The sequence below is a fragment of the Manihot esculenta genome, chromosome 12, assembly GCF_001659605.2.
Source record: "Manihot esculenta cultivar AM560-2 chromosome 12, M.esculenta_v8, whole genome shotgun sequence".
Lineage (NCBI taxonomy): Eukaryota > Viridiplantae > Streptophyta > Magnoliopsida > Malpighiales > Euphorbiaceae > Manihot > Manihot esculenta.
The window spans coordinates 32,683,552-32,706,019 of record NC_035172.2 but is presented as its reverse complement, the minus strand read 5'-3'; the positions used below and the strand labels follow the sequence as shown (position 1 = coordinate 32,706,019).

The window sequence follows — 22,468 nt, the reverse complement described above, 5'->3', positions numbered from 1 at the left end:
AATTAATAGTCGAGTTAAAAATAAATTGACATGTTCATTGAAGAACTTCAAAATAATTAAACATTTTTTTAACCATATCTTAGAAAATGATATTTTTCCAAAGAATGCCTTTTTGGCCTCCAAACCTCACATCTTAGGATCTGCTTGGTAATTGTTGTTTGGCGCGGTTGTTAAGAAAAATACATCCTTAAATAAATTAGTTAGTGGGTGTTAAAATTGCTTTGATATTAAATTTGATATGTTCTGATCATTAGAACTCCAAAACAACTGTTTTAAAATAATTTTTCAATATAATTTAAAATGATATTTTTTTAAAATGTGTGTTTTTGTTGGCTATTTTAGAAGATTTTAAAGATTTGATTACTGTTTTAATTGCTGGATTTTAGGTTCCAAATTGTGGCTAATTTATTTGTTGCCGTTTGTATAAACTTCCTAGTTAAATTTAATTCTTTGCATATAAATAGGTGATTATATTATATGTAATTGACATTGAGAATCAATAAAACTTAGAATTTCTCAAAATACTTCAGTTTTTTCCCTGATGAACTGTTCTTTCACTCAACCTCAGAAAGAATACCAAAGAACTATTATACTCGTCATTATCTACATGAACACTCAAATTTCCAAAACTACCTGAGGGTTGTGCAAGTATGTGAGAAATCAAATAAAAAGAAAAAGGACAAACAAATGAACACTTCCTTGAGGCCTAGAAAGAAGATCCACAATACATTGAGAATGCATGGAGTAATTTTTTTTAATTATAATGTCTTTGAAACATAAAAATAAATTTGCCAATTGGATAAGCTCCAAAATTGCAAGTTGCCACAAAAGAAACCCGAAGTTTTGTTTTTTATTGGAAGAACTGCGTTTGAAATCTTCAAGAACCAACATTCTCCATCACACTTGCTCTTGACTTTCTTTATGTCATCAATATGCAACCTGTCATTAGGAATTTCCCTTTCTCTCCTGCAATCTTTAAGCATTTTATGTAATCAAGATTCTATGAGAACTTCGGAAATACTTAGATACTCATAGGGGTCTTGATATCTGGTTTAGATACTCATAGTGATCTTGATATCTGGTTTTGAGAAATTCAATTATATTCTTTGGATTGTTTTTTTTTTTTTTTTTGTGCAATAGATTATGAGAACATATCCCATTGATTCAAGTCATTAATTGTCCTGAAGTAATTGAAATGAATTTGGAAGTATAAATCCAATTTAGTTATTGAGTTCTTTAACAGGTCTTCCTGGTTAAAATTAAAATGCTTGGGCTGCTGTTTTATATCCGCTGCTGCCAATATGGACAACGATCTACTATTACACTGTTTTTAATAACAATTTATTGTAATCTGTAATTCTGTATTGATGTACTGAGAATGTAATGCAAACCCATAGTATATCCTGTAAAAATTTTATTGCAAAAAGTAGATTCTTTAACTTGAAATTCAGGGAAAAATTGAACAACTTGAAGTAAATGGAATAGATGGACGATCTCTCACAAAATAGCATTCGGAATCATCTTCAGATTTCCTTACTATAATTCGTCAGTTGATGCAACTAAACTGACTGTAATTTTCCAACCCTTCTACTATCTTGGTTCTGGAGGAGCCATCGCTTGTGCATTAATTGGTGAAGGTTCTGTTGGGGTTGGAGTTGGTGGTATAACATTCTTCTTGTCTATGACTATCGAGAAGCGATTGGAACCTCCCAAGCTGTACCCCCCTATGCTGTCTATGGACTTCATATATTCAGATGCATTGTTTTCAATTATCAAAGCATCCTCCAACTCCCTAACAATGTCAGCCATGCATGGTCGATAAGCAGAGAAGGGCTCGATGCATGCCAATGCAGCCTCCACCACTCTCCACATTGCCTCTGCATGATAAACTCCCTTTATGCTAGGGTCCACAATTTCGTCGATCTTTGACTCCCTTATATAGGGTTTTGCCTGCAGGTAGATCTTTTTTTTTTAGTTCAGTTCTTTGACATCTAAAAAGGAAAAGAAAATGGTAGGTGGAGACTAGGGAGGGTGGGGGAAGAGAAAGCTCAAGCTCAATGCAGGCAGTAATTTCAGTCTTCATGAAGTAACAAAGTCAAGCTATAGCTTGTTAAGCTTAAATATGGCATCTGGAAGAGAAGCTTAATAAACATATTCCCTTTAAGCTGGAGATAGCATGGACGTACCCATTCAACCAAGCTCCATTCATTTCGTGGCCTGTGGATGTTGAGAGGTTCTCGACCACTTACAATTTCAAGGAGAACCACCCCAAAGCTAAAGACATCACTTTTTGCTGATAGATGCTGCGTTGAATAGTACCTGGATGATAGAATTATCAAATAGTATTAGTGACAGACATTTTTGAGGTTATAGCTCCTTCTGAAAAGCATGTGCCAGCATCGACATCTCATTCAGCAATATACACTTCCTGAGCAGCTGTGAAGAAAATATCCAATGTGCATATGTTTGTGAAGGGGGGTCACATAAGAGTATTGTATACTGAAGCAGTATTTCTCTTGTTTATGGTCAAGGAATGATGGGAACAACGTAAAACTTGCGATAAAGCGAGTTAAAGACTCGAGAAATGTAGAATCATGGTCTGAAACCTGTATAGGTTTATTTGAGAATATATTAGTATTTTCTAGTCTTTACAAACTCCTAAGTTCGATAACCAACTAATTTTAAGATTTTTCCAGGTGCTTTTTGATGTTGTATGATGCTATACTAACTTTAGGTTTGATGGGACCTTGGATGCGATATGTAAGAAATTCTAGGAATTGGAATCTTGTAACTTTTTCATATTCTTAAGTAAGCTACAATGCTTGTAAGATCTGAACTTTTTTTTTCTTCAATGCTCCCTATCTTTCCTACATCAGTAAGCTCATCTGACTCGCAAAATGATATTTGAGTCTACGTAATATGTACTTACTCTGGATCCAAGTAGCCAGCAGTGCCTCTTACTTCCAGAGAAGCACCACTGTCCCCTTCCTGAGGAGCATATTTTGAGAAGCCGAAGTCCGCCACCTTGGCATTCATGCTTTGATCTAGAAGTATGTTGCTTGACTTTACATCTCTATGTATAACGCAACGGCCAGCGAACGTATGAAGATGTGTCAACCCTGAATAATGGAATATATCCTTTAAACATTCTCATATCGTTGTCAATTAATGCATAATAAAAGTGCAGGGGAATAAACCAAAGACAGGAATCAAGTTAATTAAACAATGTGATTTTGATGAACTTGTGTTGGAATATAATGTTAACTGGAATTCACTTCTTATTTATTGTAATCCATATGATAGAATTTTGGTATGATATACTGTATTATTTGATCCACTTTTTGTCCCTTACTCCTAATGATAGAATTTGCTGATGACATGGGCAGAATAATCTCTGATCACTAATTCATTGTTCTCCGCCTCCATTATTTACACCATCAGGAAAGTTTTTTCTTAATGTGCATTTGCTAATCAATCCAGAATTCAGCTGACCTCTGATAGTTACTATTTCTCTGACGTTAATTTCTCCTAGAAGTAGATTTGCACTTCATTCTATAGCTGCTTGAAATTGTTACTCAGAGCAGTTTTTTCAATTAATCCATTTGTTGCCTGAATAGAATAAAATTCTACATGTCAATGCAGTGGTCTAATTTTTCCATACTCTTTTATCCTTTATATAGTTGAGCAACAATTACTGCACCAACTAACATTATCATCTCTTATCTTGAATCTATATGTTGCCTGTTGCACGAGCATTTTTGGATGAATGTACATTTATTATTGCCCCTTTCTCACGTCCAGATCCTTAAAACTATATATGAAAGGAAGTAGATGTGGATTTGTCCTCTTTATTGTTAAGATATGGTGTGGCTTGCGCAATCCATTACATGCCTGTTCTCCTGATCCAGAGTGATAACCCTAGATAGACCTGTTTATCATGTTTGGCCCATCTTTAATTTGTAGCATTAGCCATGAACGCATGCCCTGAAGCTACATATGTGTCTAATTCCATTTCACCAACAAACTATTCTTAATGAGCCTTGTGTATTTTCTTTTTTTCTCTTTTGGAGAGCAGAAGTCAGCAGTGACATGTGCTAAACTGTTCATACTTGTTTATAGATTGTATCTAATAGTGTCACAACATCGCCACCGCTTCACGCGGAAAATTCAATAAGTAAATGCATGTTATTATGTTGCTTGTTAGTTTTCCTTGGTGAGTGGTCAGCTCTCCTGTTTAAGGGGCATTGGCAGAAATTATACGACTATTGTGAACTCAGACCTTGGTTGTATACTCATAGCATGATAATATTCCTCTAGGAAAAAAGTTGAACTTAGTTTCATGTCAGATTTTGTTATGCAGATAGAAGTAGACAACAAGAAAATAATAAATGCTTAATATCCCTGTGAGTTACTTGCCTCGAGCAGCACCAAGAGCAATTGAAAGTCTGGTTGGCCAATCCAGAGTTTTCCTTTTAGCTGCCTCCCCTGTTATGCAAATAGTTGTTAAGAAGAGATTAATGTCAAATCAAAGTAGATATGTTTTGATGAGAAGTACCATATAGGCGATCTTGCAGAGAGCCATTGGACATGAATGGGTAAACAAGGATTTGTTGATCATTTTCGCAACAATAACCAAGAAGGGGTACCAGATTCTCATGTCGGATAGATGATAGAAGGTTTAGCTGTAACATGAATTGACACAATTGTCAGTGTACGTACGTCTTAGACAGACTGAAATCCTAATTGTGGAGTTATGTAGAACGCGGAGATACTTTAATATTTTATTTTCTCAGATAAAAAGAAACATATTGAAAAGGGTTCAAATGAATGTTAAGAAGGGATGCTATTTGATTCATAATTGTTGAACCAATACACAAATTTCTGGTGGAGGGGGGATACAATCACAAGAGTGAAATGGAAAGTGATAAGATTTCTCATAGCAGAATATTTCATTTTGGCATTTGAATAATGAATTTAGAGATCGCATGTAATAGACAAGATTACAATGCAAATGCTTAGTTATACGTACCTCATTCTCAAATTCCCGAGTTCCTTGAGTTGAGGTGGATGACCGGACCTTCACTGCCACCTCTTGACCATCAGATAGTGTGCCACGGTATACTGATCCAAAACCACCTTCACCTATCAAGGTTTTATACTTGTGGGTGGCATTCTCTATGTATTCTAGGGTAAACATTTGAATAGTTATCGACTTAAAAGTTACATCATCCGAGCTGGGCAGAGAGAAAATGGCATCTGCATTTGTAGGAAACTTTGTTGAGACTTGATAGATGCTTATTTTGCCATAGGAGTACAACACACATTGTAAAAGAAGATTTTTACAGCCAAAGTAACAATCAGCTGTAAATTTGAGTGAGCAATAGTGAGCTATAGACGCATGCGTGTGTGTAAATTTTACATGTGCACTGCACATACAAGCAGTTGCACTTGCTTTTGTCATCTCTATGCAATTTAATCTGGATGGAATTATTTTTGCTGTTTGCACTATTTTGCATATTGAGATTGTAAGATTTTTCTTTGTACTTTGTATGCTTCTTTCTTTAGGTTTTTCTAGGCATGTTTGTGTATATTTTCCATAGAAATGGGATACATTTTGGCTATTAGATCCGATATGATATCTCTCCTTTTACCATCTTAGACTATAACATACCTGAAATGACACAAACTCAGGTTAATGCATTTGCGATAAACAGATACAACATTTCAGGAACTAAAATTATCAAAACTCAAAGATCTAAGTTAGAGACAGATAACTATGATCTGAGACTGTCAGCTAGCATTAAGGATGAATACTCACTCTTTGTCATAGGGTGTCGTTTTCCATCAAAATTCCTCTGAGCTATGAACTTTTGCCTGTAAATGCAAACTAAAGCAACTCCAAGTGCTAATAGGAAGGATCCACATGCAACAGTACCTATGAGAATTCCTTGAATATTACGTGTTGAGCTTTGTGTAACATTGACACATACCCCATAGCTGAAACATTATACTTAAGTATTAGATTGTTATTTCATTCTTGAATAATAAATATTAAATATTTATGTGCACTGTTAAGGAATAAATTATCAATTTCATACTCTGTAGCAAGTCTTGAGTTGTTAAAACTTGGAGTTCCTTTGCTTAAATTATTGCAGCCATAGTATCTGGGGGAGCAAGGATATCAGTAGTGAATTAAACATTCAACAACAAATTGTGGAGGTAGCTCCACTTAGATAGACATTATCTTTTAACTTAAAAAACTAAAATTACTAGCAACTTACAATGTTGTCAAATTTGGAAGCGAGGTCAAAGAGTTTGGAAGAAAGCCAACCAGTTCATTGTGGCTCAAATCCCTGATAAATTGATTGTGCATCAGACAATGGCATGTGTCATTATAATTAATGTTCCTCTGCCCTATAAAGATAGGGACACTTCTAATATTCATATGGTTTAAGAAAATATAATTAATAGGGAAATTTACTATTTAGTCCTTATATTGTAGGGAAATTCATTAGTGAGTTTCTTAATTTTGAAAATACATTAAAACCGTCCTTGATGTATTAAAAAATCTACTAATTAGTTTTTTCGTTAGTTTTAACCGTTTAAATTTTACTACTTAATCCCTATACTATAAAAAAATTTATTGGTTGAACTTTAGTTTTGTAAAAATGTATACAAATTACTCTCTCTATATTGAGAGCATTTTAGACTTTTCTACAACACTTAACGGTTAAAATTGGAGGTACTAATCAGTATATTTTTTTAAAATAGTAGGTATGTTTAATATATTTTTCAAAATCAAGAGACTAACTAATGAGTCTCTATAGCATAGAGAATAATAGTAATTTTTCCTAGTCAATTAATTAAATCAATAAATTTTGTTTATTTCTTTTTCTAATATACCCTCCACTCATATCATTCCATGATAGGACTTGTATTGCTAAATTATTCTTACAACTAATGAATTTTAATTTTTTAGCACTTAATTAAATATTTTATTGGTACCAAATAAATAAACTATCATTTCAAGAGAGAAAGTGGCATGTAATTTGGGACAAACGAAAAAAGAAAGTGAGCATATATTTATGGGATGGAGGGAATATGATCTATGCAACATTAAAAAACTTCGTGCTAAACACCTAGAAATTATCATGTACATGTTCATTCAAGCATGAAGAAAGAAAAAGAAGACAATTTAGTATTCCATAACGTTAAAGCAAGTAGAGTTTGCAACCCTTAGTTCTTATATTCCTCATAACTTGCAGAGACTATGATGTCAATAGAAAGCTATAAATCCAATTGCTAAAGAAGAAAGAAATGGACAATTACACTGATGTTAACTTGGAGGATGATGGGAATTCTGGTATCCTGGCAGTAAATTTATTGTGGGTAACATTCCTATATACCAAACACAGACGAGAAACTATAGTTACTACCAAGAAAAACACCAGTATAAGAATGTTAGTAAATAGTAGCAGCATAAGTCTTACAATTGCATTAGGTTGTTCAGCCTAGTAATATTAGCTGGAAGCGGCCCACGAAGACGACTTGAGGAAATATCCCTGGAAAGCATGACAAATTAGAATATAACTGTAGATTAAAAAATGAAGAGAAAACTTGATTGGAACAGTTTCAGAAAGTGCCCAACAAGAAGGGATGGATTTTTTTCACCCTTATTACATCATGTTATTCTATGTTAAAATCATACGGACATGGTATTCATTTGTCATAAATGAGGATGTCTTTTAAGACACTACACATGTCATTAGAAATAATTTGATTCATCTAATAGATAATTTTAAACCATAGGGATATCATTTTCAGACGTAAGTTTAATGATATTATACAATGATACTAAAACAACGATAATTGAAAACTCATGGTAATAGTATGACCAAAGAAATTTTGTGCCCCTAAAACCAAAAGGTGTTTTTTTGAATAGTACCCTGTTATGTTTTAACATGAATATGTAGAATCTCATCTGAGAAAGAACCATAATAATTTCTAGTTTCTCAGAGAACAGAGGAACTTACAGCCTGGTGATCACTGGGTCCCCGTTCATGCTTTGGCATGTTAGACCTTTCCAAGGAAGAGGATGACATGGGTCTCCTGACCAACTTTGCAACACTTGATTTTCTTTGTTATGCTGAAGCAGTTCATATCTCGCCATCTCTATTGTGTCCACTGAAAAGACACGCAATTTAAGTAACAGAAGGCATGGCATACTGACTCAAGTGTACCATTTGTCAATGTATAAATGAACTCAAATTTGAGTTTAGCATATTGCAACTGTTGATCTTACCATCTTGCTGGTTAGTTCCTTGAATCCATGAGTACATTTGTAAGATCTCATAAGCATTTAAAATAGGTCCAAACACAGACCTATTTGAGACCTTGACCAGCGTCAAGTTTAGTGCTTCTTTTGCTGTGACATTCAGTGCAACTTCATTATAATATGATCCGTTGGCCTGTATGTCAAATTCGTCCTGATGAATCTCATTGTTAATGTAGATTTTAAACACCCTTTGTTGAGGTTTTATAGTGGAGTTAAGCTCAAAAAAGTAGAGGAACAGGGTGTAGTTGTGATATTCTGCATCAAGGCTGCTGTGTAGGAACTCCAGTCTGTCTGGATGTGTTAGTGCAGTTTGGAGAACTCTAATAGGCACTGTTGTGCTAGCATTATGGATGTAGGATCTCGCTAGTGTTAAGTCTGGTGATGGCTTAACTAGTTTGCTGTCTGTGTCCCAAATTCTATCAAAAGGGTCATCTGGGTACCTGAGATGGGAAAGTATAAAACATAAGTAATATGATTTCAAAACTCACGAATATGTATTTATTATAATGTTACTATATGCATTTTCTTTTTCTTTTGCTGTACGTGATGAGAATAAAAGATTCCTACAGTATATGTATACAGTTTCTTTAATTTGATGCGAAAAGGTCATGATTTTGTTTAAGGTACTTTTAAGATTTTGTGTCGACTTGGGTTAAAGAAGTTTAAGAAGGGTCATGGGTGAAAGTTGTATGGTTGGAGGTATAAAATTCAACCTTTTCATTGTAATCTTACTAGGTAAAGTTTTCTAATTTCCTTGTTTTATTATTATCGTTATCATTATTATTTCTTTTCTTTCTTTTTTATGTAGCATTCTTGTTCAATCCCTTTGTCCAATAGCTAGTGCTAGGGGCATGATGGTGTCATTTAGTTAAATATACTTCTGCTAAGACTATTATCTGAATCTTTTAAAAAGAAAGCGCTCTGGTCATTTGTGTTCTTTCATAGGCTCTCTTGCTTCAATTTGTTTTTAAATGTGATAGTTGTGTTTTAGGAGACATGCTTCACTTTCAGGGCCTTCATATATTTCTAATGAGTGCTACATTGTGTTTGTTAGGACTCATTGTTACGCTTATTTATTGCTAATATTTAAATTGGTATCTTACATTACTGATGTAAAAATTATGATAATGATGTACAATTAGTAATAAACAAGCTTATTTAGTGAGTCTTAACAAGTGCAATATTACATTTGTTGAAAAAACTAAATTCTAATGTTTCAAAACTTCTATTCTTTTCCATTTGAGCAGACAATCTTTTTTTCCCCTTGCTAAGATAGAAGTGACATACCTGATATCCTCTCCTGAATTTCCTACATCATTTCTGCTAACCAATTTCAAAATGTTAGGTGCCTTTCCCAGTACGTTTAAATACTCTGAATCTTCCAGGGGCTTGAGTTCAAGCTGTGAAATGTATGGGTATCCTTTGTCATGCACTAAGCAAAAATCTGTATGCTGATCTTTAGCTCTAAAAATGCCCTCCACCTTCAAATCCTCAGACGTGTTCACTCTGCTTATTTTTGTCACACCGATCAAAACGTCAAAGGAGTCCAAAGATCCCACTGAATCTCCATAAAGAAATGTTCCCCTTATTAGATAGTCTTGATCTTTATTTGTTGGTAATTTGTAGCATCTCTTCCCTGAATCAATTTTGAAAAACCGAACATCATAACCTGTGAAGTTTGCTTCTGCTCGGGTTATAGGCTGGCAACTTGCATCATCTGGGAACCATCCATAATCTGATATCCAGGTTAATTTTCTTATATCTGTAGAATTTGATGCAGCACAGCATTTGATGTTCAAACCTGCATGAAATTCAGATACTTTTGGGGTTAAGATTATGCTTTTCCAGGGCAGTATTAATAAATATTCTGCCGGACTTTTGTATGTGGTACTTGTAACTCAGAACAATGTCATTTTATTGCAGCAATCACATACTTTATTTATGTTCATGCTAGTAAAGCTTGAAATATGCAGCTTGATTTCTGATCAATTGTTTGCTTCACTTATTTCATAGAAGATCCAGTTTCTTTAGTGATTAGAATCCTCCAATGTCTATCAGATTAGCTACTAAGGTTTGGTTTTGAAATATATCATTAATGGTTGACCAGAATTGACCATTATAAGAGACATGCCTGTAAACTTTTAGGTTATCATTCTAACAGTTAGAGCAGATTCTGAGATCATGAAAAATTAAATAAATTATGCATTAGAAATCATTTGTACAAATTGAAATTTCTCCAGGCAACTTACAGAAGGAAAAGATCGTTATTTATGCTGCACTAACTTAGAGATCTAGATTCTAGGATTATACCAAAACTAAAGATTAAACATGATGAAAGCGGATCAGATATAAATATGAAGAATTTGTCGAAAAATTTAAAAACTCCATGCATTTAACAATCATGAGACTACACACAAAATTTAGGAGAAAACAGCACTAACCTTCTTCTGCACAAGTCAATGGAATAATTATGAGCAGGCAAGCAATAAAACACTCAACACCTCTTACAATCCAGTTATGGATTCCCATCATCTTCTCATCTTAAAAGGAATTCGCCCCATCTGGTCATCAAACTCATAATCAGACCAGCTGTTTTTGCAGGTTATGAATTTTCTTGTACTCCACTAGTTCAAGCACCTCTCATCTGCAGTTTTCTGTTTTGAATCAACGTATAGAACCAGATTTAGCTATGTTCTCTCTAATACTTGAGATTGAAATCTAAGTAAAGATCATGTTGAGATTATATCAGGCCTATTAGGATGTACAATAGGGTTCCAGTTATCTTAAGTTGATTTAAACTCTGATAACGGTTTGTTTTCCGGATCCTTACAATATGATATCAGAGCAAACCATGGCTATGCATCATTGCAGGAGTTCATCACAGAAGAATCGTGTTTCCGGCAGAAGGGCAGAAAATTTTGATTTTGAAGAAGAAGCAGAGGTTAATAACAAAGGTTTGACTTCAAATGTGGGAGTTAAGAGGAGAAGCGTAGAAAGGAAGAAGGATGAGAAGAAGCTTGAACTAGAAAATCCAAATTTGATAATCACTTTTATGTTATAAGATTATTATTAAAACATTGATTTGGTGGTGTGGGTCTAATTTTGTATTTTTAATTAATTAAGGTTTGATATTATTGGGCGGAGCAACCCTTCATTTTCGTCTCTCCCCTTGTCTGTTTCCATGGATGGAACATCATGGAAATGGCAGTTCGGTTTCTACAGTAAACTTAAAACACCGTCTATTACGGTTAAGTAAATTATTGATCATGTTTGACAGATAGGAAAGAAAGAGAAATTTCTGACAAGTTATGATTCTACTTGGTCAATTTGTTCATTGGATATCGTCCTGTAAGGTTATTTTATTTAGTCTGAAATCTGATAATTTGGGAAGCTTCACAGTAACCGTTTTAACGGTTCTTACAAGGTTGAAAAGACGGGCTATAAATAATTTTATGTGTCTGAAAGTTTCCGATTTCATCATCTATATTGTTATGGTTTTCTTTGGTTGTTCCAACTTCAAAGTCTTTGATTTTACTTGTAAAATAATTTATAATAGATGCTCCGTCCGATTTTCAAAAAATATCTTTTAGACAAATATTTTTTTTATTTAAAAAATTTAAAAAAATTAATTAATAAAAAATATTTTATTTATAAAAGATTATGCTTATAACAAGTTAATTAAAGCTAATAAAAATTTAATTATAGAAGAAATTAAGGTCCTTGAATTATGCTCATAACAAGTTAAAGCTAATAATTAAGATTATTTTAAGCCGCCTATGACTTATCACATATTAAACAATTTTTCAAAAGTCTAAAATTAATTTTTAATTATTATGTATCATTAAATTATTTTTTTAAATATGGATTTTATATCATTCTGCAATATATATATAGCTGTCCACATAAGATTACCTAGAAGAAATTAAAATAATTTAATTTATTTATAGAAATTTTCTCAAGGTGGTTAGCTATGCATTGATGCTTCCTATGGTTGGCAAGTATATTCCTAGTATTAAACTTTGTCTATTGCTGACATACATAGGCCAAAATTCTATCCCAGCTGTTTTTTCTTTTTTTAAAAAATACCCACTAATATTTTTCAAATATTAATCCTTTTTCAAAGAGTATTTATTAAAGGGTAAATGTAAAGGTATTTTCATGGCTGAAAACTAGTAAATTGGATTTCTTTCATTGCTGTTAATCAATTAGGAAGTTTTGAAATATCACTGATATATCACGGTAGAACCTAATATAAACCCATAGCTGCAGGATGTGGGATGTCACAGCTTCACTGGGCACTGATGCTTAATTCTGTCAATGCAACCATATAGATGAACATGGTTCCAAACGTAACAAAAAAGAAACATCAGTGCCTAGTGAGATTCATCAATAATCCTTAATAAGGATAATTCATGGTGGAAATCTTGTTCATCCACTTCCAATACATGGGAATATCATGGGTATTCAAGAAGTAGCCGCAAAACAAGAAGAAGAGAGCAGTGAAAGCAATCACAGCTGCATAACCCAGAATGTAATTTGGCACCACTGAGCTCAAAAAAACAACAAACGAGTTGGTGGAGAGAAGGGAAACTAGAGCACAAACAAGAAATAGTAAAACGGTCCTCGGAGCTTCAAAGCTTTCCAGACAATGGCTGCATAGACAGCAGACTGCAGTGCAAGCAAAGGAAGGTAAGTGATGAGACCTGCAATGGTGTAAGAAGAAGCTCTGTAAGCATTGTGAGAAGTTTCGCGGACGAAGATGAAGCGTTCTTGGATAAATGCAGGAACGGCATCGTTTGAAGAGAAGAAGAACAGGCAGACTGTGAAGATGAAGAAACTATGATCGAACTCATTAGGTTCATCTGTACTTGTTTGCAAAGGAAGTCGTTTCCCATAATTTCTTCTTTTACTTGAACCTTCTGACTGAAGGCGGTTCCCACGGGGCTGTGGCGGTGTCGGGACAATGGTGGATGCCGACATGTCCTCATTGGATAACTTAGGCGGTCTCACTCCAGTGAGTACAAATTGTGCTAGTGCCTCCACCCCATGCTCAGATTGATCATACTTTTGTATCACATCAATTAGATACTCTATTGAGTTTTATTTTTTGGGGACTTTTCGCCCCATCCGGCTAAGATGGAGAGTGACATCTTGTGGTGAGCCTTGATACATGAGTTGCCCACGAGCTAGAATTATGAGATGATCAACAAGAAGTTGGATTCTGGAAGAGGGCTGATGAATTGTAAGAATCACAATGCTCCCTGATCTTGCAATGCGAAGCACCATTCAATTACACTATAAGCACTGGTGGAGTCCAGACCTGAGGTAGGCTCATCGAGGAAGAGCAACGGTGGTCCATGGATTATGTCTACTCCAATCGACACTCTTCGACGCTCGCCGCCGGAGACTCCTCTGCTGCCTTCGTCGCCTATGTAGGTGTTCCTGGAAGACTGCCATGAAAGCAACCATGGAAACTAATGAATTTTAACTAATCAAACCGAAAACTTCATAGGAAATAACTTACAGATAAACCGAGCTGCTCAATCAGCTTCTCCACTCGCTGCTTCTTGTCAGCTGTAGAAATCGGCCCAGACGAAAATCAGCAACAAAAATCAAAGTCTCGTAAACAGTAAGCATAGGAAACAGCCGATCGACCTCCATTATATAGGCCGAAGTCCTCTTAATCAAGCTTGGACTTATTTCCGAGCCAACAAATGACACTCTACCTCTGAGGCTTAATTCCACTCGCGATACCGCCAGCCAATCCATCCAACAACGTAGACTTTCCGGCACCACTAGGCCCCATGACGGCGGTGATGCAACCATTGGGTGCATATCCAGTAATCCTATGTAACAAATCCACTTCTTGGCTCAACCATTTTCCATCAACCTCCTGCTTTTTACTCACTGTATAAGTAAGACTATTGAACTCAAGTCCTCCAGTGAAACTCGCCGGCTTTACAATGTCAATAACAGTTTCATGCCGGCGACAATTTGCGCGTGCCATAAATTTATTTTCTGGGAGAAATTCTAAAGCATTAAAGAAGGTTGAAGGCTAGTGTGTATTGCGGTTCTCTCCAAAGTTGGCATTGATGGGAATAGAGAGAGTTAAGGGAAGAGAAGAGATAGAGAGAAAAGCTTAATTATACAAGCTAAGAGGCAGATTGAGGAGTTGGATCCAAAGTTCTGTATGCCTAACGATGTCCTCATTGAAGAATCCGGTTTCAGTCGTTTTGATAAAAAAGAATGCCATCTTGTTTTCTTCATCCTCTTCTTTGACGTCACTACATCTGCAATTTATTACTATGTACCCATTTCTTCGGATGGTTCAGGAGAGTGCCGCTAAATTATAAATTTTTATTTTTTTTTTTCAATTTTTTTTTTAAAGTAGGAATGGTGATGAAGTAAGAGAGTAAAATCTGAAATACTATAGATATATTATCTTATTAAATCTGTAAGGGTAGATTTTTATTTATATATTTAAATATTTTATTATATATTTTTATTAATAAATCTTTTTTAGATATTTTATATTTTTTATATACAGACTTTATTTAATTTAATTGTGTTTTTTTTTAGGAGTGACTTTTTCAAGATGGAAATTTTAATTTCAAATTATTCATTCACCTTATAAAAAAATAATGAAAATTTATCCAAATAATCAAATGCACGTTTTATAAGTTCGAATGTCATGGACTTGATAAAGTTTTAAAGAATTTTGCAAAAATTAATTAAAAATGAAAGATTGGGCTTTGCTTAAAAAACAAAAAAAAAAAAAACACGAAACTACGGAGGTCAGGATAGCAATGGAAGTTGAAACGACGTCGTTAGCTTCGAGGCTTTATCCTCTATCGCCCTTCAACAGGGTGCAACCTGAGCCATTTTTCACATTTCCTCTCCGTTCCGCTTTCAGAAGCAAAAAACCATGAGCACTTGCAGCTTCTTCGTATCGGAGCTTTTACCCTCTACTGCCCAATCCCCACTCTTCACCGCCTCCGTCGCTGCTTTCTGCTCATTCAATGAAAAATTTTCTCCAACAACCCTCAGATTCCACTCTGCATCGTCTCCCTCTCTTTTCCCTCGTAGCAAACTCAAATCCAGAGCAATAAGCCACAGCTTTAAAACCAGTAAGTACCATATAACCTCTTTCCTACCTACAAGTGTTTGCTTTGCTTTAGAATGGTATGCTACATGGTTGCTCTTTTTCCCCAGGTTCTAAAGCAAGTAGCTTTGCAAATGTTGAAGTGGAAGAACAAGGAGAGGTGGAAGTTGCAGAAGGGTACAGTGTTACCCAATTTTGCGATAAGATAATTGATGTGTTCTTGAATGAGAAACCCAGAGTCAAAGAATGGAGAAAGTATCTGGTGTTTAGGGAAGAGTGGAACAAGTACAGGGAAAGATTCTATAAAAGATGCCAAACGAGAGCTGATATGGAAACTGATCCAAATTTGAAGCAGAAATTTACTTCACTTGCTGCTAAAGTGAAGAGGGTACGATACTAATGTCTCAATTTCGTTCTTGCCATTTTCCCCTGCGAATTTCTGCGGTTGTTAGATTTAAATTTGCAGTTAATGCTTCGTTTTATCAAGGAATAATTTAGGAATAGAAAGGAAAAAATGATATTTTGATTTTCCTCCTCTTTTATGTTGTTTGGTTCCCAAGAATTGACAAAGTCATAAAGTGGAAATTCATGGTTGTGGGGAATTGAAAAGAGTGTGGTTTTGATTTTCCTGAGGTCCTTAGATGACATAACATTATTGGAATTCTGGTTTCCTAATGGTCATATAGAGGGTTGATTGGATATGGTTACTCTTTTGGGTTTAGAGCTTCTTTTGATTCTGTGTACTCAGGAATGAGCATTGCAGATTGACGAAGAGATGGAAAGACACTGTGATCTTCTTAAGGAAATTCAAGACAGCCCAACTGACTTAAACGCAATTGTCACAAAACGACGCAAGGACTTTACAGGGGACTTCTTCCGTTACCTAAACCTTCTTGCAGAAACTTTTGATTCCTTGGAGGACCGTGATGGTAATTACTGATTACTTGATGGAATAGATTGTAACCCTTTTGAATTCTAATTTGTTTGGTTTGTGCTAACACTATTTGGATGATGATTGTTGAATAATGTATGTTCATTTGGTGAATATTCTATTAACTACAAGCAAATTGCCAACATGGGTTTTGATAATTTTCTGTCTTTATATTTAAGTTTCAGTAGTGTAGAAGGAAATGATCCTTTTGTTGTTAAATAGTCATGAACTATTTATTTACTTGTTATTTAACCTACTTTAAATATATTTTTTTTCAAAGCGAATAGTGATTTTCTACCCAGAACAGGATTACATCTGCATAATAGAAACTTTCCTGCTAAACTTATCTTGTGTTTTTTACTTTTTGCTTGATGATAAATTTACATAGAACTATTGCCTATAAAGATAGCTTTGTGTACCCATCTGATGTGAATATTTATTGATTTGAACAGCAATAGCCAGGCTAGCAACTAGATGCTTGTCTGCTGTTAGTGCATTTGACAGGACACTGGAGAATGTGGAGACTTTAGATGCTGCCCAGGCAAAATTTGATGATATTCTGAACTCTCCTTCTGTGGATGTAGCATGTGAAAAAATCAAAAGCCTAGCCAAGACAAAGGAACTTGACTCTTCATTGATCCTATTGATAAACAGTGCTTGGGCAGCAGCAAAAGATTCCCCTGATATGAGAAATGAGGTATAAATGTGAATCTTCTGTTAATAATCTTTTTTTTTTGTTTTTCTTAGAACTGATCAGTATATCAGTACTGCACTGGTAAGGTGGTTGTGAGGGCTAACTAATAGTCTTATTTGCCTGTTAACTATCTCTAAAGCATATTTTCCTTCTTTTTTGCTCAATTACATCTATCATGTAAAGCAAGCCGTACTTTTTTTTGTGGCAGAATTGAACTATGGTGCTTTGATCTGTGGAGAAGTTTTTAAGCTTGAAAATGTCTGACTAAAGACGCCTTATAATTTGTACAAATTAAAGAGTTAAATATTCCTAGCATGTAAAAAACATATCTAGTGAAACAATATTAAGTTCGTTTTTGTTGTCCTAATGGCTTCCAGAATTCAAATGATGAAGGTACACTTAATACATATTGGAGGTAAATATTAATGAGCTCAATTGTCCAAGTATGTGCTAACCTTTATCTGATGAAATTCTGACCAAATTTCATCATTGGACCATTACTAGAATATGTAGAGCTTTTAAGCATTAGCATCCACCATGTTTTCTCCGCTAACATTTCACTTATTGTGAAGAAGCTAACTACTACATACAGATATGACTGCTTGAACTTTTACTGCATTAGCTTGTTGTGTCTTACATGAGCTTTAAGTACTGGTTTTTCAATTATCAACAATTGAACTTGGACATCCAATTTCAGGTCAAAGAGATCATGTATCGCATATACAAAGCCACAAAGAGCAGCCTTAGAAGTATAGCCCCTAAAGAGATAAAGCTTCTTAAGCATTTGCTGAACATTGCAGATCCTGAAGTACGATTCTCATCATTAGCAACAGCATTTTGCCCAGGAGATGAACATGATGCCAAGGACCCATATGCTTTATATACGTAAACAAGCTTTTTAATTCCTCATAATTGATTAGATTTGGGTGTTCTACAGCTGCATAACTTATTTTGTCATGCTACCTTTTTGTGTTTGGGCAGAACTCCAAAGGAACTGCACAAGTGGATTAAGATCATGCTCGACGCATATCATCTCAATAAGGAGGACACTGATATCAGGGAAGCTAGGCAAATGACTCAGCCTGTTGTTATACAAAGGCTGTTCATCCTAAAAGAAACTATTGAAGAAGAATACTTAGATAAAACCACTTTTCGGACACAAACAGAAGACGATGCCAAACCAGAAGACTGAAGAGGTACTATCCAGTTTCTGTCAATACCTTTTCTCTGTCTTTCACTTACCTGCTATGGAGATAATGTTTTGTAAGATGAAGCCTCATGTTACGAACCGTAAGCTGACAGCCAAAGGCTTTTCACATCCTATTTTTGAGGAGAAACGGGAACTGGGAAAAGATTTCAATGAGTTTCTGGAGGTTAAATACTTCTCAAGTAGGAAATCACATGACCTTTCTGAGGTTGTTCTTCTTTCCTCTTGGGTGTTGGGGTTTGCTTATGAATATTTGGATGGATGCTTACTATTGGAGGGCTAAGAGGCTATTTCATCTGTGTAAACAAAATAATTTGCATGTCAATGGTCTTAGTGGATGTGATAGCGTCATGTATTATTGATAAGTGCAGTACACTTGATTTGACCTGGATGTTATTCATCAACTTCTGGTTTCTTTTCTTTCTACCATATATATTAAACTCAGAAAACTTTGGTTGCTCATCGTATCGTTTGCATTTGCCTTCTTAAATCAATTTTGTTTGGAAGCAATACTGCATAATGAGATAGAACAGGTCTCCGTTTTGAAGGGTTATTTCAGTTAGTGTCCTTAATAGTTCTTTGGGATTAAGGCTTCGTTATCTGTTATTGTATTATTTTTTCTGCTGTCTCTAAACTTGGAGCATTGTAACAATGTTGGCAACTTCAATTTGTAACATACTCCTTCATATATCTATTCCATTTTTGACAGTAAATCGAGAATATTGTTATTTAAAATGATTTACAACAAAAAATTTACCAATGTACTAACAGAGAAAATAATCAAATTATGTCTAGTTTCATGAAAATTTTAATTGAAATGCCATAGCGTTAATGTAATTTATTTGGTGTATATAAGAATAAACATCATTATTTTTCATATGAATTATTATATACATGTATAAAAACATAAATCTATATATATAGGTTTTTTTTTTCCTTTCAGAAAATAAATTTACTAATTTTTTTAAAATTACTTCATTTTAGATATGAATCCATTTTACAATTCATAATAGAATGAATTTGAAAATTTGCACATGAATGCTTTTAAATAACTTCATTCTAAATGAAAATTAATGTGTGTATAGTATCTTATATTTTTTTTAGACATCAGATTCAATAGAAACACTGATATAATAAGTTTGGATAGTTATAATTGAATAAGTTTGGATAGTTATAATTAAATTTAAAACGATTCAAATTTAAAAATTAATATTCATGACGAGTTGAGATCGGAATTAATTTTATATATAGATTATTTATTATTCATTTAATTTATATAAATAATTAATTTAATAAAATATATATTTTAAAATAATATTATAAAATTATGCATAATTTTAATTATTTTTAAATAAATTTTTTCAATTAAAAAATTAAATATTTTCCATTTAAATAAGCGAAATAATAAAAAAATTAATTGAAATTAATCCTTACAAAATTTATGATTTTCATGATTCCAAACATATGGTATATATATCTGTGGTTCTAATATTTGAGTTTTAAATTTTATTAGGCCGAGTTTGATAGGATTGCAGATGCAATCTTAAAATTCTTTCTCGCATAAAATTTCAATGCTTTATAAATTTCAAATTCATTGTGTGCATCATCTTGATTTGTGAGAACATATAATATTTGGAAAGTTGGATTCATTACAACAGAAAGAAAGGCTTAATCTAATACATGGAAAAGTCTTGGATCTAAGAAAAAGCTAAAGGCCATATAATTAATCAGCATTCAATCTATACAGTGGAGTTCTAGCTACCAAAAACAGCAAGCATTATTGCTAGTGAACAAAACTCTAGTTGACTGTCAATAAAAGAATAGTGTTACACACTCAAAGGAGCTCTCGCAAGTCTAATTGGTGGACTGGTCCAATTTTTCATTATCAAGGACTGCTCTAGGCTGGATAAAGGATTTTGAGCCTTGACAAACTGAATTGCTAAAGTCGAACGAGAATTGCTGAACTCGGATTGGCCAGTAGACCTATTGACGGGCTGATTAGCGGAATGGATGGCCTGACTAAAAGGGTTGATGGGTGGGAAGACCTGTTGGGCAAAAGCAGCTAGTAGTTGGATGCTCAACAGGCCTGGCAAGAGGCAGCTCAGATGTCTTATAGGCCTGCCAAGAGGGAACTTGGATATTTGACAGGGCTGGTTGCCGCAAGAAAGGCCTGATATGCGAAGTTAGCTGGGACAGCAGAAATGCCTAGGAGAGTGGGATCTCGCAAGGCAGGCAAAATACCCTGAGTAGCCAGTAGGCCTGGCAGGGCTCGGAGCCTTGATGCCTATGACCTCGCCAAGTGCCCAGAAACCTAAAACACGGGGAGAGGCGCGTAGGCCTTGTCCCCAACACAGTGCAGACTTGTGCAGTCCTTTGGAAGCGCTGATGGGCCAATTTTTCAGAGACTTCCGAAACCACCATTCTCAAAAGCGGCAACCCAGTTGTTCCAAGGCAATTGGACCAGATGCAAGTATCTGATTAGTCCATCTATCCCACCATTTGTTTAGCTGGAGAATTTTTTTATTTTTATTTTTTTTTCAATTATTTTCAGCCAAGTGTTTATGGAGGTGGGAAAGTGTGTAAATGCCACACTACCTCATGCATGTGTGTGTGTGTTCTTGCATATAACTAGTAGAAGCTTAAGAAAAGTACACTGTACCGAGAGCCCTTGTTTTCTCCACTTGTAAATTTTCTCTAAATCAATACAAGTTTAGCTTCCCATTTTCAATTGGCCATAGCTTCCAAGAGAGCTGTGCACTCTGGGTTCAACCTCTACTTGTTGAATTGTTGTCTCTTGAGAAAAGACTGACTTAGCCATAGAGATTAGTCTAAGTGTCGCACGTAGCCTTAAAGATAGACAAATTTATTAAGTCTTATAGCAAGGAACGTGACAAGTGATATCAGAGGCCGAAGGAAGTGAGCATGCAGAACTAGTTGAGCAAGTTGTCCATGGTGGCCAAGCTAGTGGCGAAGAACAATCCCCTGTGGTGATCCAACCTACTGGACAAAAAAAGGGATCCAAAAGTAAGTCTCCTGAACCCTCTCGTATTTCTAGCGAGATGGTGTTAGTGTAAGCCCTAATTCCATGTACACTGTAAAGACATTTTATCTATAATAAATAAAGATGAGGCATTTGTTTTATTTTTTTATTATTATAGTGCATATTAAATTGATAAAATATCCTTGAATGTTGGGTCTATTCAAGTTATCAAGTGTGAGGCACTTGGTAGTAAAACTTTGAAACTTTAAAGAACAACATTTTAAACTTCCCTAGTCAATCATTATTATTGGAGTGACATTGAACTCAAACTAGTATGGTCTCTGTGAGATTATCATATTTTACAGGTCATAAAATATTAGATATCAATCAGAGAATATAAATATAAGTTAAGAACGTTGTATTTAGAAACGATCCACTTATGAGAATACTACATGGTTGAAAGTCATAAGTATCTCTCTAGGGATATTTATACTAGAAGTCCTTAGACTGAAAATCTCTATGGATGCCTAGATGAGTCCTCGTATGCTTTGACTTATACCTAATACACCCGTAAATGGGTTAGTAAGTACCGGTATGATTGGGTATACCACGATTTATGCTAAGAAACATAAGAGAAGTGAAGAGATTGCCTCTCTCGAAGAAAGAGAAAATATCATCAGCCATTTGACTAGTGAAACTGAGAAGAGTATGGCCATACCCAAGTTGTATGATAAGAGTTATCATTAATTTAATTGATTCAGTATCACTAATAGGTCAAGAAAAATGATTTAGCAATGAATATGAATGACTTATTCCATACCTTATGCAAATCATGATACCTTATGGTAAAGGATTGTACCAGTTCACTAGTAGGGTGATTTTCTAAGCAAATTTATAACTATTTAATTTGGGTAATTATAATGTCTTGCTAGAGACCAATTATAATTTATGGACCTTAAAAATCATAATGCCAACATTGAATAGTTCTACAAGATTGCACACGAAAAAATTTGGACAAAGGGTATTTTGGTCTTTTCTTATCGAGCCATTAATAAGTGTTTTGTTTAAAATATTATCAATGGGCTCATGTGAATTTTGATAAACATTCCTAGGTCCACTTAATGTGGCTTAAGGTTTGATATAATTAATTAATTAAAATGTTTAATTAATTAGTTAAAAAAGAGATAGAGTCCTAATAGGATTAGAACTTGTTTTAAGG

General features: G+C 34.6%; 2 protein-coding genes and 1 pseudogene across 2 annotated transcripts; 1 reads left to right on the top strand and 2 right to left on the bottom strand.

Moving 5' to 3' along the window:
- Nucleotides 1-1,381: 1,381 nt before the first annotated feature.
- On the bottom strand, nt 1,382-11,465 carry LOC110627447 (nodulation receptor kinase). Its single transcript, XM_021773754.2, has 15 exons — nt 10,777-11,465; nt 9,623-10,136; nt 8,303-8,775; nt 8,034-8,184; nt 7,491-7,562; nt 7,330-7,398; nt 6,282-6,353; nt 6,099-6,164; nt 5,819-5,997; nt 5,030-5,256; nt 4,556-4,682; nt 4,417-4,485; nt 2,930-3,119; nt 2,187-2,319; nt 1,382-1,950 (listed from the first exon to the last, which is right to left on the bottom strand). Exons 1-15 carry the CDS (start codon nt 10,865-10,867, stop codon nt 1,591-1,593), a joined length of 2,793 nt encoding a protein of 930 aa, XP_021629446.1. The 5' UTR covers nt 10,868-11,465; the 3' UTR covers nt 1,382-1,590.
- Nucleotides 11,466-12,386: 921 nt separating this feature from the next.
- On the bottom strand, nt 12,387-14,523 carry LOC110627632 (annotated as a pseudogene).
- Nucleotides 14,524-15,194: 671 nt separating this feature from the next.
- Nucleotides 15,195-18,731, top strand: LOC110628763 (uncharacterized protein At4g37920). The gene is made up of 6 exons (XM_021775564.2): nt 15,195-15,462; nt 15,548-15,825; nt 16,201-16,366; nt 16,821-17,065; nt 17,760-17,947; nt 18,044-18,731. The coding sequence occupies exons 1-6, from the start codon at nt 15,261-15,263 to the stop codon at nt 18,252-18,254; spliced, it is 1,290 nt and encodes a 429-aa protein (XP_021631256.1). The 5' UTR covers nt 15,195-15,260; the 3' UTR covers nt 18,255-18,731.
- Nucleotides 18,732-22,468: the final 3,737 nt, after the last annotated feature.